Source organism: Pipistrellus kuhlii, unplaced genomic scaffold, assembly GCF_014108245.1.
Source record: "Pipistrellus kuhlii isolate mPipKuh1 unplaced genomic scaffold, mPipKuh1.p scaffold_m20_p_5, whole genome shotgun sequence".
Lineage (NCBI taxonomy): Eukaryota > Metazoa > Chordata > Mammalia > Chiroptera > Vespertilionidae > Pipistrellus > Pipistrellus kuhlii.
The window spans coordinates 64,064,270-64,078,160 of NW_023425551.1; the positions used below are offsets into that span (position 1 = coordinate 64,064,270).

The window sequence follows — 13,891 nt, forward strand, 5'->3', positions numbered from 1 at the left end:
GCAGGGTACACTTTAATAAAAAATGTGAAAAATATATTTTATTTTTAATTTATTATTAAAAAAATACCGATCCATATGTAATTTATTTTAAGAGCAGTAATTCCACAGCAGAAAGTTCTATGCTCCTTTATTTGTTTTAACACTTCCTAGATATTTTTCTGTGAGTATTTTGTTACTGCTTTTCTGTTTGTTTTCTAAATCTCAATCTAGTGGTTCCATTTATAAAATGAGGATACTACTTCAGTTATCTCAGAGACAGGACCTGGCATATTATAATACATTATTTTTAATACTAAATAATGATGGCATTTTTTGAAATAAAGTGGCAAGAGTTGAAAATAATACTTCAAATATATTTCTTTGTCTGTTTCCCCACTTGGACTGTGAGCTCCTAAAAAAGAGATAGTGTCTTTAAATAAGTTTATTTTATTTATTTATTTTTTTTAATCCCCAGCACTATATATTTATTTGGTATTATTTAAAGTTTTGAAATAACTATTACCCATGACTGGAGTAATACTTCCATTAATATTATTCTAAAATGCTTGAATTATCTTTAGTTTCAGTCATCCACATTATATTTTTACTAGAGGCCTGGTGCATGAAAATTCATGCACTAGAGGGGTTGTCCCTCAGGCTGGCCTGCCCCTTCTCACAGTCCAGGAAATCTCTGGGGCAGGAGGTGACTTGGCAATCAGGGGAAGGCAATGCACCATCATACCTCTCCTGCTGCCATTGCTGGCAGCGCAAGCTTCAGCTGGCTTTGGTACCTGAGTCTCGGGCAGCCCTGGGTGGCAGGGCAGCCACCATCAAGGCTTGCCTGCTCCTCAGGCTGGCTCTGGGTTACTGGAAGACTGAGGGGACTAAGAGACTCTGGAGACAGACACACGGAGTGGCCCAGCTTACCTGGGAGCGGGCCCAGCCTTGCTACATGCCTGCAGCCATGGTGGGGCTAAGGGAACTGGGCACTGCCATCTTGTGGCTGTGGGTGCTGACATATTTTAGGGCAGGGCAGACAATTAGCATATTCCCTCTTTATTGGCTGTGGGCACTGCCATTATTGAGGGTGGGACAGTCAATTAGCATATCCTTGCCTTATTCTTCCCTGTGGGAGTCACCATCTTTGAGTGTGGGATAGACAATTAGCATACTCCTTTCTTATTGGCTGTGGGTGCTGCCATCTTTGCAATGGAGTGAGGATCAATTAGCATATTCTCTCTTTATTAGGTAGGATGCATGTTGAATTTGTACATGGTTAGCATACCAAGTGTTATTGGTTTTTTTATAAGATCTATTGGTATATCAGGTGTTTATCTACTCTGGATTATATTTACTTACCTTTTAAATTTATATACAGGCTTTTACATTGATCACAATTAAAGGTCCTCACTTTTATTTAGGTCCATTGTTCTATCTTTTCAGGATATTTTAAAATATTATTTGTTTAACTAACTACCCCTTTGAGCTTTCCTAAGTATGTGAACAGTATAATTTAAGACATGATAACAATGATGAAAATAAGGACTAATAGAAAATCTATTCACAGTTATTTATAGATTTATTTCTGAATGAATCCATGCAGATTTTTATCAATAATACATTGTGAAATATTTATGGGTATTGATGATTAGCTTATCAGATTTTATAGTTTTGGTAAATTAAGTTTCCTTTAAAAACAGGACAGTTGTGTATCTTGAAACTTTGGTATTTCCCAATATACCAATAAAAATATTATTCTCACTTTCTACAACTACATGGACATGCTTTTGTTTGCTTGTTTTGGTTTTGGTTTATCCTCACCTGAGGATACTTTCCCAATGATTTTAAGAGAAAGTGGAAGGGAAGAGGAGAGGCAGTGAGAGAGGAACATCAATGTGAGAGAGACACAGGAACTGGTTGTTTCCTGCATGAGCCCCGATAGGGGGCCAGGGATCCCGCAACTGAGGCATGTGTCTTTGTCTGTAATCGAACCCAGGACCCTTCAGTCCATGGGCCAATGTTCTATCCAATAAGCCAAACCAGCAAGAGCTCAATATGCTTTTTTAGTATTGTGGGTATAATTTGGCTAAGTCTTCACATTAGCCAAATTATTTAAAAGAAAATTTAAATTAAATTTATTGGGGTAAAATTGGTTAGTAAGATCATATGGGTCTCAAGTGTATATACAATGCAATATACAGATCATATCTCATAGAAATATACTCACACATTTTAGCATTTTTGAATCTATTCTAAGATCTAAGATTTTACTGATATTTTTCCTAAATTTTCCCCTAAGTTTTAAAAAATGATTTCTATAGTACATGTATATCTTTATCTGGTGTTCTCTTGCTTTGCCATTCCAAATTCTAGGAGGCATAGGTTGAATAGATTATTTCCAATGTACAGATTATTATTTTGAAAAATGCAATTTGGTATTAATTCTAGTCTACCAAGTTTACATTTTTAAACATTTGTTGTTAAGTATTGTGGCTGAACATGTAGGATTATAATATACCCATTGACTTCTGTGATATTTGTTTTTGCTAATGTATATGGTTCCCTCTCCCCCGATTATCCTTTTCAATCTCTGAAAAATATAAACTCACATATACATTCCCAACATTTCAAATTTACGTACCATTGATCAGGTGAGAGAATGTCTGCTTTCCTTTTCTTTCAAATAATCGCTCAATCATTGCCAGGGGTTTTTTAATCTGTAGTGTAAGAAAATGCAATCATGACTATAGATCTAGAATTCACTTTTTGCACTTTGTTTTTTCTTCCCAATAAAAATGTTTAAGGGACAGAAAATATAGAAGCAGCACAAACACCTTAGAATATTCAGGTTTCTTCATAGAATTCCAATGTCTCCATAGAAAATGGTAATATACAGCAATAAGAGAACAGACTTTGGAATTCACATATGGGAAACTTACTGTACGTCTTGGAGTCTCAGTTTATACATGTGAAAAAAAAGCAAAAATAAGTATTTCATAACAATAAATGATATTGCCAATCTGTGTGCAGGACTAATGTGCAAAGATCATAGTTCATACTTAATAAATACATTGGTAAATATATATCCATATAGTTTAATAGGAGCATTTATTTCACTAGTATTTAAAGATTTGCATAAGTAGGTGGTGATTATTATTATAACTAGAGGGCCAATGCACAAAATTTGTGCAAGGGGCTTGACCTTCACAGCCCCTCACTGCGTCTGCCAGCTCTCACAGCCCTGGCTTTGTCCAGAAGGCCTTCCAAATGGTTGTTCTGCTGTTCAGTCTAATTAGCATATTAGCTCTTTATTATATAGGATAACAGTAATTAACATTGCTGACGCCTACTGTTTTGTAACAATGTAGTAAGCAAAATGATGCTAATTACATTTACTTAATAAAAAATTATGTGATGTTTGATTCCTATAGATGGAATTGCTATGTTTTTATGTCTAGTAATGAAATTAACATCACCCAATTTAACAGCAATATGATTGGAGCTATCTCTGAACTTGTTTCACTGAAAACATGTTTTAGATAATAGTTGAACTCTTCTATAAAATGCAGTTAACAAGGTATGAGGATTGGAGACTGTTCATTTATAATTTATTTTACATAAATATCAGAGATGTAGAAAGGTGAAAGAAAACTTCATGAATAAATAAATGTTTATTCCAATGTTACTGTTTAAAATTGCATAACTTGAGAACACATTTTAAACAGAAGAGGAAAAAGTTACACTCAATTTCCTGGAAAGTGAAAATGCTATACTTTATAAAGCAAGTAGAACTTATGTTTTAAAAGTATTTAGTAATCTTGCCCTAGTTGGTTTGGCTCAGTGGATAGAGTGTCAGCCTGTGGGCTGAAGAGTCTCAGGTTGGATTCCAGTCAAGGGAACATGCCTGGGTTGTGGGCTGGATCCCAGTGTGGGACATGCAGAAAGCAGCTGATCAATGATTCTCTGTCATCATTGATGTTTCTGTCTCTCTCTTTTCCTCTTCCTTCTCTCCGAAATCAATAAAAATATATTTTAAAAATAAATAAAATAAAAATATTTAGTAATCTTGGAAAATGCTCAGACTGTAATGTTAGTTGACCAAAGCAGGAAACATAATTATATACATTATTATATTAATTTTAAATAAATTAATGTAGAAAACAGATTGGGAGAAAAAATCAAGTGCTCATTGCAGGCTGGTGGGTAATTTTAAAATTTAATTCTTCCCCTTTTCTGTATTTTCTAAGTTTTTACAATGAACATTATTTTTATAATCAGAAATATGCATAATTATAGTAGAGAAAAGAGATATGAAACAACTTTATACCACACATTACTTTATAAATTAACATTTCCAGGAAGAGAGGCTGAAAAATAAAAACAAAACAAAACAAACATCAGGATATAAAAATAAATTGCTATTGGTTTTTCATAAGCTATGAAAGGCATTTTTTCCCGACAGAAAATAAAGATAAATAAATGCTGTTTTATTTTTTCCTTTATTCTATGGAAAAACATTTCTACCAGTTGGGAACCTTGACTTCCATTGGCTGAACATGAGAAGAAATAGATGAAAAATACTTCATTTTTATATCATGTGATAACAGTTAAAACTTAAAAGTTTTATTTTTTAATCCTTCCTTTTGGTGCACAAGATGATGCTCAACCAACAAAGCCATGCCAACTGGGCAAAACCAAAAAAATTTTAATTTGTAAAAGTAATTTTAAAATCTGATTGTTGTTGTTATTTGTGTAGTATGGATTATCTATGGTTTTATATATTTCTTAAATAAAAAAGTAAAATAGCTGTGGCCAGTTTGACTCAGAGGGCCCTGGACCTAAGGGTCACAGGTTGGATTCCAGGTTAAGGACATGTAGCTTGTTTGCAAGTTCAATGCCCTGTTTGGGCTGGGACTGGAGCAAGAGACAACCAGTCAATGTCTTTCACATTGATGTTTCTCTCTTTCTGTGTCCTGTCTTCCCTTTCCCCATCCCTTCCACTCTCTCTAAAAATATCCTCACTTCTTGGGTGAGGATTGAGGAAAAAAAAAAAAAAAAAAAAAGAATTGGAGGTAAGAAGAAAAAACTAGTACTAGTTTTCTGGCCATTTTTAAAGCTAGGGTCACCTGTTTAAACATCTGTCTTCAAACTTGTGGATCTTATCTATTTAGTATGTTGTATTAAAATCAGACAATTGAAAGGTCAGTGCAGACTGTACTCCTTAATGCAGTATGCTTGACAATCCATGTGTGTGTGTGTGTGTGTGTGTGTGTGTGTGTGTGTGTGTGTGTCTATGCATATATTTTGAATTCTTGCAATAAACTGATGATTTTAGGTATATTTTATAGTTAAAACATGGATCTATTAACCATGAATTCTTTGACACTGTTATGTAATCAAATAAGAAAAAAAAACATATCTATAACGTCATCTCTTTTCACACTTATTTATCTCAGTGAGGCTTAATACTGTTAAAATTATATATTTTATTTTACCATCTCCCACCTCCCCCATTTATCCTTACTCATATTTAAATGTGTGCAATTTAAAGGAGTGTTCTGATATTTATCCAAATCTTTATTTTTCTTGGTCAAAAGTTAACACACTTTGCATCATTTCACTTATTTAATCTTTTCATAAAGGCTGACAGCCCCAATTTCTATAGAGAAGGCATTGCTCTTCAGTCACACCTCATATATCTGGCATTATTGGAAAATGAGGTTTCCACATGATTGAATTTTCCAGATAATTCAGCAGAGTTCGGCATGCCTTGCTGAATGCCTACCATGTGGCAAGCACAAGGGCATTAAGGCCTGGTAAATAAGATCTCAAAAGCTCATAGCCTGAGGGCTGTGGCTGTGGTGGGCCTGCTACACACAGACTTTAATAACTATAATACAAAGTGCTAAGCACTATGATGTAAGTATGCACTAAGTGTTGTGGAAACACAAATGAAGGGGAAATTAATTCTTCGTGTAGGGGGGTCAGAGACTTAGGGGTAGCCACTGAGAGTTCACTCTTGAGTTGGGTCTTTTGAGATGAGTAAGAAGTGCAAGGAGGGAGGGAGGGAGGGAGGGAGGGAAGGAGAGAGAGAGAGAGAGAGAGAGAGAGAGAAGAGAGAGAGAGAGAGAGAGAGAGAGAGAGAGAGAGAGAGAGAGTATTATATGCTAGAAGAAATATTCCTAAGTGTTAAAATGTTTAAATGTATAAAATAATTAAGTAATGCAAATAAAATGATCAATGCCTGTAATACTATTACAAAGTATAGCAGCCAGCACTTATCCATTTAACGGGCACTCACCATGTGTCTGGCACCGTGCTAAGTGCTTTACTTGAATTAATTTTTTCACAAATATATGTATTTATATATTCCCCAATGAAAATCTGCTATGCATAACTCAACCCTTTCCTAATGCTCTGCTATGAATATAAATGTCTGTACTCCATTGTAAAAACATTTTAAGCTAGCTTGCTCCATGTCATTAGCCACCCTTACTACTTGGATATATTTAGTTAAGCTGTCATCATTCCAGTTCACAGTCAGCTTCATATTTACATCATCTCCCCTCTCCTGCTGCTCTAAGATTTGTGATTCTTCTGTGGACATACTTCAGAACATACATTGACAATTTCTACTCAGCAAAATTCCGTGGGCTCTGGAGAGCAGTGCCTCAGAGCAGGACACTCAGATGGTCCATGACATTTGCCCTAAGTGTACAGGACAGCACACAAGCACAGCTTGCATTTCTTCATTGTGCTGGGATCATGCTCCATTTCAGTGGTTCTCAACTGGGGCGACTTGGCCCCCACAAGACATTTAGCAATGTTTGGAGACATTTTTGCTGATTCCTACACTTTTAAGCGAAAGTGGCTCAAGAGAGCAACTTTTGACATTACAAACTCCAGAGAATATCCTTCATTAATTTGTATTCCCTTGTTATCGTATTTGGCGAGAGAGCTCTAGTCACGTTCCTTAAATGGGGTGGTGGTGTTTATGTCAAAGACCCAGAGGAAGATGGATGGTTTCTTCTTGGGTGGCCATCAGTACATTTTTCCTAGACTTAATAAGCTCTTAGAAGGCAAAAGGAGATGGAAGGAGGTGAAAGAGTTATAATAGAAATTTGGGAAATAATGGCGATGTCACTGTGGACTGAAAGGCTCATTTCTAATGAAAATGGAGGAGTCCACCTTTTACTCTAATAAATAATTTGACTGCTTTTTGATAAGTTTTCAAATTAAATTTTTCTTCTATTGAATTTAGAGACAAAGTTTATTGTTTTAAATAAATAAATAAATACATATACATATATATGTGTGTGTATATATATGTGTATATATATATATATATATGTATATATATGTAAGTTGATTAATTGATTGATATTAGAGAGGAAGGGAGAGAGAAAGAAACATCAATGATGAAAGAGAACTATTGATTGCCTGACTCCAGCATGCCCCCCACTGGGAGCCCAGCCCCTAACCCGGTCTTGTACCCTGGCTGGGAATCAAACCATGACCTCCTGGTTCATAGGTTGGTGCTCAACCTTTGAATCACATGGCTGAGCAGAGACAAAGTTTTATTATCTCATATGTATCAATAAATGTTATTGAAGTTAAAGGAAACAAATGAATTCCTATATCCAAAATTTATAACTATGGGTTATTATTGACTTTTAGCAATGATTATTGCATAATCACTTCTTCTGTTTTGTTTTGTTTAATTGATTTTTAGAGAGAGAGAGAGAGGGAGAAGAATACAGAGATAGAAACATCGATAGGCTGCCTCCTCATGTCCCCTATTGGGGGTCGAACCTGCAACCTGGGCATGTGCCCTGACCAGGAATCAAACCAGCAACCTCTTGATTTATGGTCAATACTCAACCTCTGAGCCACACTGGCTGGGTGCATATATCATTTCTGGCCCTAATTTTGTATTAAGCATAATACATACAACTTACATACACACTTAAATGCCATAAATGTGTTTTGCTAAGAAAAATTGCAGTTAGAATAATTTATAAAGCACTTTTATATTTGTATCCTGTTCTCCTTGTCATAGACTTATGATAGATGATGATGATTAGCAACTTGAAAGGTTTTATTTCATAACTACAGACAACTTTAACAGCTGATATCTGCTGCTCTGACACCTGAGAGAGTAGGCCCATCCAGGCTGGGAGGCAGCAGGCTGGGCAGGCAAGGAGAGGTGGCTTTGTGGTGCACTTCACTGGCCATTCTTGTGGGCATTTTTTTTTCTTTTTCTTTTTTTCTATAATGGCATCATGAACACTGTCATGAGCATCTGCTCTTCTAGGTGGTCATGATGTCGCCTCAGTGCTTGTTCTTGGGCAGGCTGCTCTGACTGCCTTTGTTCTTCAGTGTGGCTTAGCCTTGGCCTCTGCCACCAGGCTGTACTCCAGGTGGGCTGCCCTCCCCCCACCCGACAGCCAGGCCTTGGGGGCTGAGATCAGCTGGCCACTCCCCAACATGCTCCCTCTTTGAACTTGAAGGTTAAGCCTAAGGGCCCTTTACTGGGCACAGTTTCTTGACCATCAGCTTGTGCCAGCCAAAGTACTCCATGGAGTGCTTGTCCTCAAGTGGGCCAGCTGGGGGCCATCACCTTGGAGACTAAGGTCACTGCCTCCATTTTGCCTCCTTCTCAATATTATTTTAATGTTCATTTGAAGAAGAAGAAACAGAAACTCATAAAAGTAACTTATTTTTTTTTTAACAATCAAGCAAAGTCATTGTTAAAATTGAACAAATACCAGCTCCAACTCTGTGATTCTTTGCTTTATAAATATAAACTTAAATGAAGCTCTTAAAGGATCCATGAGCCTTATACCTTATGCATAAGCAGTAACATACTACTGAGAAATGTTTGTGAATTATATCTATATATAAAAGCCTAATATGCTAAGTGTTTGACCAAGTGGTCGACTGAGTGGTCGATTGACCAGTCGCTATGACATTCACTGACCACCAGTGGGCAGATGCTCTGACCAGTAGGTTAGCTTGCTGCTGGGGTCTGGTGGATCGGGACTGGGTGAGACAGGACCAGACATGCCCTGGAGCCCTCCTGGGGTCATTCTCTGGCCACCAGCATGATTGGGACTGGGCAAGATGGCCCTGATCGGCCCCGATTGCCAGCCAGGCAGAGCAACCCTACCTGAGCATGAGAGAGAGAGAGAGAGAGAGAGAGAGAGAGAGAGAGAGAGAGAAAGAGAGAAACATCGATGTTAGAGAAACACATTGATTGGTTGCCTGAAACTGAGGTACATGTCCTTTATTGTAACTGAGGCAAGTACTCTTTGGTCCTGCTCTAACCACTGAGTGAACCGGCCAGGGGTCTCTTCCTTATAAGAACATTAGCCATATTGGATTAGAATCCACCCTAATGACCTGGCTTTAACTTAATTATAACTGTAAAGACCCTATTTCAAAATAAGACCACATTTACAAGAACTAGGACTTCCACATATTTTTGGGAGGATACAATACAACTCATACCAGGGAGCTTGTCCGTTAGTGTTTGATGAGAAAAATAGAGCCATTATGAATGAAAAGGAATAAGGGATTTATTACAGTGACTTGACTCTGCAATTGTGGGACCCAGTTAAACAGTTTATGTAAGGTTGCTGTTTTTGCATGTGGTGATGCTGTTAAAGTTTGAAGAACTAACTTGTTTCCCTTAGACAAGGGGAAAATCTGGACACAGATACACACAGATGATAGGAATACATAGGGAGAAGATGAGAACTATAAGACAAGGATAGAGGCCTGGAATAAACCATTCCCTCATCTTCCTCCAACCAACCAAACATGCCAACACCTTGACTGGACTTCTATCCTCCAGAATGGAGACAATAAATTTCTGTTGCTTAAGCCAACCAACCTGTGGCACTTTGTTAAGGCAGCCTTAGGAAACTAATATAATATTTGCTTATTTACATCTATTTAAATGGACTTTTGGCTAGAATGCAGACTTTAATCTGGTTTCAATCTTATGATTGCACAAAATATAAAGAAATTATATTATGGATTTATTTCTGCTATAAATGAATATATATATATATATATATATATATATATATATATATTCTACTGCATTATTTTTAAATACATTAATATTTTTTCTTTTTCTTTCTGCCCTAATTTTATTTTAAAATTATTATTAGTTTTATCTTTTTTCATTTTTTTATTTTCAATTGCAGTTGGCATACATTATTATATTAATTTCAGGGTATACCCCAGTGATTAGACATTATATAAATAAGTGGTCATCTTGATAAATCTCACATCCATATGATGATATAGTTATTGGAATATTACTGAATATAGTCTTATGCTGTACTTTACATCTTCATGACTATTCTGTAACTACCAATTTGTACTTCTTATCCCTTCATTAAAAACCCTCCCCTCTCTTTAAAAGCAGTCAGGTAAAAATGGTAAGATGGGCAACTTTAACAAGTTTACTTTATATTGCTCATAGGACATATTTAGTATTGTCTACTATTTCCAGTGAGATGAGTGATATTCCTTAGTGGAGTAATTTTTATACTTCAGAAGAAAAAACTTGTGAGATTTATTTTTAAGGTGCTGTGTGAAAGTTGGTACTTAAGTGAAAATTATAGAATTATTAATATTTTGTTTATTAATAATAGACTTTATTCTCTCAAAGCATATTCTCTTGTCTGTAGGTAATTTGGAAGGGCTTCTTATATAAGAGAGGAGAAATTAAAGAATACATGTGGTCAAACTAAAATTTTAAAAAAGTAAAAAATAAAGTAGCTTTGGTCAAGAATAGGGAACCATAAACCTTATGAAAGCAGCTGAACCTTTATAATCTCCCAGAGGTAAATTACAAATATATGAATTTTTCAAAGCACTATTTACTTAGATTTACCTTCCAATGAAATCCAGATATTTAGGGTTTGCTTCAATTCTTTGGTTGGTGTTTTTTCTAGGTAAAGCTATTAAAACTGGAACTATTTTCCTCAGGCACATGCTTGATAGTATTGAGACTTGCACATAGATAGTTTGGGGATTACTTTTTCTAGAAAAGTAGAACAATTTACAAATAATATAAAATACCACCTTAATAATTATCTAATGATATTTTTAACTATAATAGTTGAAACTGTTGTCAAAATTTACTTCTTTGTTTTTTAAGAGTTTATTTATATCATGCCAAGGAATGTTGTTATAAGCTTTGCAGGATTTATTAAATATTATTCTACCTGTTTCAAATGAAAGCAGACTTGACACAGGTAGCACTTGGATATTTCCCAAGATACAGGATGACTTTTGTTATTAACTTATTGTGATGAAGTTAATATTATAAGATTGTAGTGTCATACATATTTACTAAATATCTCAAAATTATAAAGATAAGGTCTTCTTAGAGCTTGTTTATTTGATGAATTTTTAAGTTAGAAGAGGAAGATTTTGACATTCTTAAAATTCAAGTGGGGAATGGTTTGAAACTTTTCATTGTTTTGTGGTACATGCTTGTCCTGTGTCTGTTATCTTAAGTGGAGTCACAATTGGGATATAAAAAAAGTGTCTGCAAACCTCCTTTGATAGACCCTATGATTAAAATTGAGAAGGAGGCCCAGCCAGGTGTAGCTCAGTGGTTGAGCATCAACCCAGGAACCAAGAGGTCACCGGTTCGATTCCTGGTCAAGGCACAAGCCAGGGTTGCAGGCTTGATCCCCATGTGTGGGGCATGCAGGAGGCAGCCAATCAATGATTATCTGTCATCACTGATGTTCCTATCTCTTTCTCCTTCTCACTTCCTCTCTGAAATAAATAAAAATATATAAAAAAAATAAAATTGTGAAGGAGAATGGAAGTTCCATAGAATATTCTCCAGGTTAATGGGAGAATGGCATAAATCAAGTTGAAATAAAGAAATGAAGATGTAGCTTCTAAAATATTGACTGAGATTCTTCACTTCTGTTAAAATGGTTCATTTTTAACTATAGAGCATTTTATCTAAAGAATTACCATGTACACGATTTGATTTTATTCAAAAAAATTTTTTACATATTGTATGTCATCTTTGAAATGACTTCTATGATGCACATAGATTGCTAATGAAGTAAACAGTATTTAACATAGCTTATTATACCATAATTCTGATTTACCTCACATAAATAATAAGCTCTTTCACAGATTCATCACAGTATAAAAGGTCATAAAAATGCGTAATGGAATTATTTCCATTTTGTTTTGAAGGAGCTCCAATATTTTACCATTAATCTATCTGAACCCCAATTTCATCAATATAACAGAGCTTCTGTAAAGATTAAATGTCAGAAATATGTGACATTCAGCTCAGAGGCTGCCTATAGTAAGAAAAAAGGATAAATAAAATAATTAATCGTAATTAAATATTCATAAATTTGGAAATTTAATGCTAAAGTTAACAGTGGTAAGCTAATAAAAGCAACATTGTAGGGATTTTTCTGAAATATACAAGTTCATATTTATAGCTGTTACTGTCCTCATGGGACTCACGTATGCTGAAGATATTAAAGCAACTTAGGGTAGACTTTTTGCTCAATCCATGGAATTTACCCCTTAATTGAATAGTGCATTCTTTGCTCTTAGACCTTGGGATATCCATCAAATAATTTATATAAAATGGAAAATGAAATAAAAAATATGTATAACAAAATGGAAAAATTTATAATGAACATAGAAACAAATAGAAAACATTCTCTGTGCTTGATTCCTTTAGGAATCCACATTCATCCAAACCAGTGGAGCTACTTTCACTTTTGTCTCTACTCAGTTTAATCCCTGCCTGTGAACTTGCCAGTGAGAGCTACTAAAAGATAGCAGTTTTCGGGGACTGATTATCAGGGACCAAATCAAGCTCACTAAGTCAGTTTGTAAAGGCCAGTGAAGAGCAGGAAAATGAAAATTATTTTCAGATATTACTAATCTGCACAAGGTTTGGGTTAGGAGTGTAACAATATAAAAGGTTCTGTATCTTATTACTCATCACTTGAGTTGCTTGTTTCCCTTGTTCTTTAATTAACTCCTGTTATTTTAAAAAGTGCCTTGGTAATGTTTTCACTTAAGTATAGGAAATGATGGTCTTTGTTCCAACCTATAACTTTTTTTTTAATTGTTGTTCTTTTTCTCCTCAGGGATGCAGATCTGTTTTTGTTAGACACAAGAAAGGCCCAGGCTTTAGATGTGGGTTGGCTTGTCTTTGATATCACTGTGACCAGCAATCATTGGGTGATTAATCCACAGAACAATTTGGGCTTACAACTCTGTGCAGAAACAGGAGATGGTAAGCACTCAATTTCATGTATTTTTTTGTGGTGCTGGTTTTGACACATTATAGCTTTTTGTTCAATTTAACCAATATGTTCTTTATACTTATGATGTGTAAGGTAGTATATTCCATAGGATAGTGCAGTATAGTAATTATTGTAATTAATCCATTTATGTACACATTTACTCAACATGCATTTATTGTCAAGCTCTGTGTTTGGGGGTAGAGAGGTAAAGAAGGAGGTACTGTTCCTGCTCTCAAGGAATTTTTAATCTTGTGTTGAAAATATCTACACAAGCAGAAATAGTGTAATATAATAAGACCCAAAGAAACTAAATACAATGTGCTATGAATCTATGTCTTGATATGGTGGTAGATACAAAACTATATAATTCGTAAACATCAATAGAACTATACATTAAGTCAGACCAAGTATTACCATGTGTAAATTGTATTTCAAAACCTGACTAAAAATAACAAAGAATATATATTTTAAAAGGTGCTAAGTAAGCAAACAAAAGAACTGTGCTGAGCGGGCTCCAGGTTCCCATCCTCAGCCCCGATTTGGGCTTCATATGTGCCAAACCAGCACATGGGTGAACCTGAGAGGGGGCA

The 13,891-nt window shown here is 35.4% G+C and overlaps 1 protein-coding gene across 1 annotated transcript in view; it reads left to right on the forward strand.

The window, feature by feature from the left end:
* The window catches only part of BMP5 (bone morphogenetic protein 5), a 113,153-nt gene that overhangs the window by 59,537 nt on the left and 39,725 nt on the right, over window positions 1-13,891 (forward strand). The window contains exon 3 of the mRNA XM_036414939.2: window positions 13,143-13,291. Coding sequence (XP_036270832.1) covers window positions 13,143-13,291 — 149 coding nt within the window. The remainder of the gene's footprint in view (window positions 1-13,142; window positions 13,292-13,891) is intronic.